The sequence below is a fragment of the Vombatus ursinus genome, unplaced genomic scaffold (genome assembly GCF_900497805.2).
Source record: "Vombatus ursinus unplaced genomic scaffold, bare-nosed wombat genome assembly UNPS02014781.1, whole genome shotgun sequence".
In the NCBI taxonomy this organism is placed as follows: Eukaryota; Metazoa; Chordata; class Mammalia; order Diprotodontia; family Vombatidae; genus Vombatus; species Vombatus ursinus.
Window position 1 is genome coordinate 24,514,108 of NW_020954559.1, and position 4,360 is coordinate 24,518,467.

Here is a 4,360-nt window from a genome sequence, read left to right on the forward strand (position 1 = left end):
AAAAAAATCCTAAAACAGTTTTGGGAGGAGGTTGTTTTAGAGTGTGATGAAGATGCTGGTTTACCTGGACTTCTGATAATATATTTGGTATAGCTTTGAAGGAAAAAGTGAGTTTCATCAGAAAAAATAACTTTTTTTCCAAATTTTCAGCAGTTTAGTCTTTGTGTTGTATTGGATATGAAAAACATTTTTCTCCTTCATAGCAATAGTTAAAAGCTATTTTTAAATTGGTCTTTTTCTTGTTCTGCCAACTTTAAAAGAAGAAGCCTATATGGAGAAATGATTAACAACCCCTCTAGCCATCAAATCTTCTTGAAGGTTGTTGCTTGTTTTCTGAGGATTAATTAGACAACCTCAAAGCAATGGTTTGTCAGTTCTTAGTTTTGTTGGGGGGAGGGGGGTTTGTTTGTTTGTTTCAATTATACTGTCCTTTGATCTTTGGTAAAACTGATTCTATTTAATTTTGCCATTGAACAATCCCTGAAACACATGATTTTACTATACCAAAAGCCACTGCAATAGTTCTAATGGTCATTGAAGTGCTATAACTATTGAACGTTTCATTGGAGTAAAATACATTCTTTAAAATAATAGCATTATAAATACAAAAAAAGAGAGAAAAGAAACGTGTGTATCAGACAAAATCCAAAATTCTACTGGCAGAGAACTGAACTAAAGTTAGAAAACCAATTCAAATCAGGTTCATCTAGTCACGATCAAACATTCTTAGTCATTCCAGTGTCAACAGAATCAATAGAATGTGACCATTTGGCTATCACAAAATAAAGTCATATCAAAATTATTGTTTTCCCAAGTGAGCCACACCACACTCTTGGTGCCTAATAAATGCCTTTTGACTGATGGATTAATGGATCAATGTCAAGTCTTTAGTAAAGTACTAACAGATATAGTCTCAACTATGATGGACTAGCCACTTGTCTCAATGACTATTTTATGGAGAACTCACACAGAGCAAGTGCTCACATAGTGGTTAGAAGAGATGATACAAGGACACTCTCAAGGTCCCTCTTAAGAACTTTGGAATTGATTGTGTGACATGGCAGACACTGGCATGGGACCGCTCAGTATAGCATGCCCTCATCAGAGAAGGTGCTATGCTCTATGAGCAAACCAGAATTGAAGTAGTTCAAAAGAAAAACAAGATACCCTAATTTAGGGGCAGCTAGGTGGTACAGTGGATAGAGCACCGGCCCTGAAGTCAGGAGGACCTGAGTTCAAATCCAGTCTCAGACCAAACACTTGACACTTACTAGCTGTGTGACGTTGGACAAGTCACTTAACCCCAATTGCCTTAAAAAAAGGTACCCTGATTTAGAGAATACACCCCAAATGTTCACATGGAATATTTGTGCCAGACCTGTGGTAGAACATTCCAAGCTTATATTGGTCTAATCAGCTACGGTTGGGTGCATTGTAATTTGACTCTAGCATAGTGATGTCTTTTTGGTCCTCTTCAAGAATGAAGGACAACAACCAACCAACAGATATAGTAATGCATTGGCATCACCAGTGTATTAGCAGGATAAAATAAAGACCTCCAGTATATTGGGTAAATGCTATAGAAGGATATAAAGAATTCAAACAATTATGGAGCGAAGTAAGACAGCCTTTAGGTTTAGCATTTGCTAATAGCTACTATTTGTACCAAAGTATTAACAATAAAAATTAAATCATTGCTCTACCAAAGTATCAAAAGATAAACAGTAGAAGACTGCTATATGTAAACAAAAAAATGAAGATTTAGCATATATGATGTTTCATTTTATAACTAAGGATAACATGAAAGTTAATGTTGTTATAATCAAGTTGATTTGGTATCTTAGATTGTAAAATGTCATTGTTGGAAAAGACCTGTGTAAAGATACAATCACAACCACCTGCCCAATAAGCAAATCCTTTTCATAATATTCCCTTGAGATCATGTCTGAGTATCTCAAGTAAGCAGTACTTGCCATGAAGTTCATTCAGTTTTTGAACACAAAACCTAATTATTCTTTATGATGAGCCAAAACTTGCCCTTGGTTTGTACAGGACAAGTCTAATCAATCCTTCCACATGATGACTTTCCAAGTGTTTGATGATAGATGTAATTCTTCCTGTAATGCCCAACAATTTCAATGATGTTAAAATCAAACAACTAAAACTAATGGGAAAACTGTGAAAGGTGAGAAAGGTTTTACAAGAACTCCTTGTTGCCTTCTTTCCACTAAAAAATATTCATTTCTGCACAGGCTGGTCTAGAGTACTATGGAAAATTCCTCCTTTGAGACAATGCTTCATCTTCTTCAGTGAATTCAGGGATGCCTGCTTCAGCTTAATGTTCCCCAAAATTAAAATAAATGAGTGGCCTGAGGGGTAGATGGCAGCAATAATCTCACCAAATATCACTGCTAGTTCTTTCTGTGGAAGAAAGTAGCTGGATGTTGTTATGAGAAAGGCCAAACAGTAAATGACAAAGAGAATGAGGAAAGAAATCACAGCTTTCATGGCTCTCAAATGGATCTCTGTTCTGGGATCTCTAGCATCCATGGCATTGAGCTTTATCTTCCTGGTATGTTTCCACAAGGAGAGGATTAACAGGCAAAATGAGATCACAGACAGGGTAAAAGGCAAGAGAGTCTCCAGATTGAGGAAAATCAGGGTGTTAAAATAGACAGAATTACCTGTATAATTTCTCTTGTTCTTTCTGCTTCCCCAGCCCTTGAAATCTTCATTAAATTTCTCTGTTATTAGGAGACTAATGAGTACAGTTTTAAGTAAAGATGCCAGTAGAATTATGAGGATCACTGTGTTAATTCTCCACTTCAGCCAGAGAAAAAGGGGATGGGAGAAATTGGCTATCTTCAAACAGTAGAATATGCTAAGGCAGGTAGCAAAGCAAACACTTAACTGGTTGGTGATTGTCCAGACACTGTCTATAAGTTTCAAAATATTTTCACAGTCAAATGCCTCTGGATAAAGAATCGTTATAAAACCATTTAATAGTATCACAAACAATAGGCCAATTCTGGAGATGGCTAGGCTGGTGAGAATTAAATCAACCAAGTAGATTTTCCTTTTCTTGATCCAGTCAATGAAGTTCACCAGTCCAATGAATCCATTCCCCAAAATCCCCATTATGAACTCTCCACCTATCATGATCAGAAAGATGGTCTCCACTGCATCTAACATGTCTGCTGAGAGAAAACTCCAATGTCTAATATCACAGCTTTTGTATTAATTTTCAACTAACTTATTGAAGAGAGGTATCTATGTCATTGACCTTTTGCAGTGATTCCTTTTTCTCTCTCTTTATTGTGTCCCCTGTATCCAGAGAGAAATTTTGACCTATATTTTTGTATAAGGTTAGAGTTGTTTTCATAAAATTTCCTTATTCTTTGCAAGTACATTGACCTATATATGGGTTTCTGGGAGGAAACTATGTGCCTTTCTATTTCCACTGCAGCCTGTGATTTTGCATGCACCATGATAACTGAAGGGTTGGGCTTCTATTTGCTTACATGAAAATAGGAAAAGATTCCCTTTCATCACTTTTGCATATTCCTTTTGAAGATACTTTGCATACAGTTCAGACTCATCATCAGTTTAACATATGAATCACATGACCCCCCAAATAATCCATATTCTTGACAATGAAGCAAATCTGAAAATGAACTTCATTATTGCTACCAGCAATGAATATTTATAAAGGCTCATAGGTCAGAATTAGAAATTATTGGAACAGTGAGCATAATACACATATATGCGAATATATATACAATTCAGGCTCAAAAGGAAGATTTTCTTCAATTATAGCTATAATTTAGAGAGGAAAACATTCAAATTCTAATACATTATGAGAATTCATATTCTCCTCAATCAGTGATCATTTACTCAAGAGTAACTTTTTATTAAACACTACTCAGAATAAAAAATAAATCATGTAATTGAATTTAAAGTTCTCTTTCACAATACAGAAGCAGTTTTCTGATTATTATTTAATCTGCTTTTTGAGAGAGATGAAGCAATCTATTTTCATTATGTCATTCCAATTTCACTCTCTCATGAATGTAAGCTCCTAGAGGACAGAGACTGTTTTCTCTTTGCTCATATTTATATTCTCAGGCTAAGCACAGGGTCCGGCATGTAGTTAGCTTAATAATAGCATGTAGTCAGTAGTTGGCTGACCTGGTGGCTTTATGTAGAAAGCAGTGCTTAAGCTGAGTTTTGAAGGAAAGTAGGGATTCCAAGAGGTGATGGTGAAGATGAAGTCCATTTCAGAGACAGGCAGCACAAAGGAAAGGAAACCTTTGATTTCTTTACTCCTACTGATACAGATCATTCTTTGATTTTAAAGACA

General features: G+C 35.7%; 1 protein-coding gene across 1 annotated transcript in view; it reads right to left on the reverse strand.

Moving 5' to 3' along the window:
- LOC114046173 (taste receptor type 2 member 7-like) overlaps positions 1-3,192 on the reverse strand; it is a 14,818-nt gene extending 11,626 nt beyond the window's left edge. Inside the window, exon 1 of the mRNA XM_027866412.1 lies at positions 2,278-3,192. Within this exon, the coding sequence (XP_027722213.1) occupies positions 2,278-3,192 (915 nt within the window). The remainder of the gene's footprint in view (positions 1-2,277) is intronic.
- Positions 3,193-4,360: the final 1,168 nt, after the last annotated feature.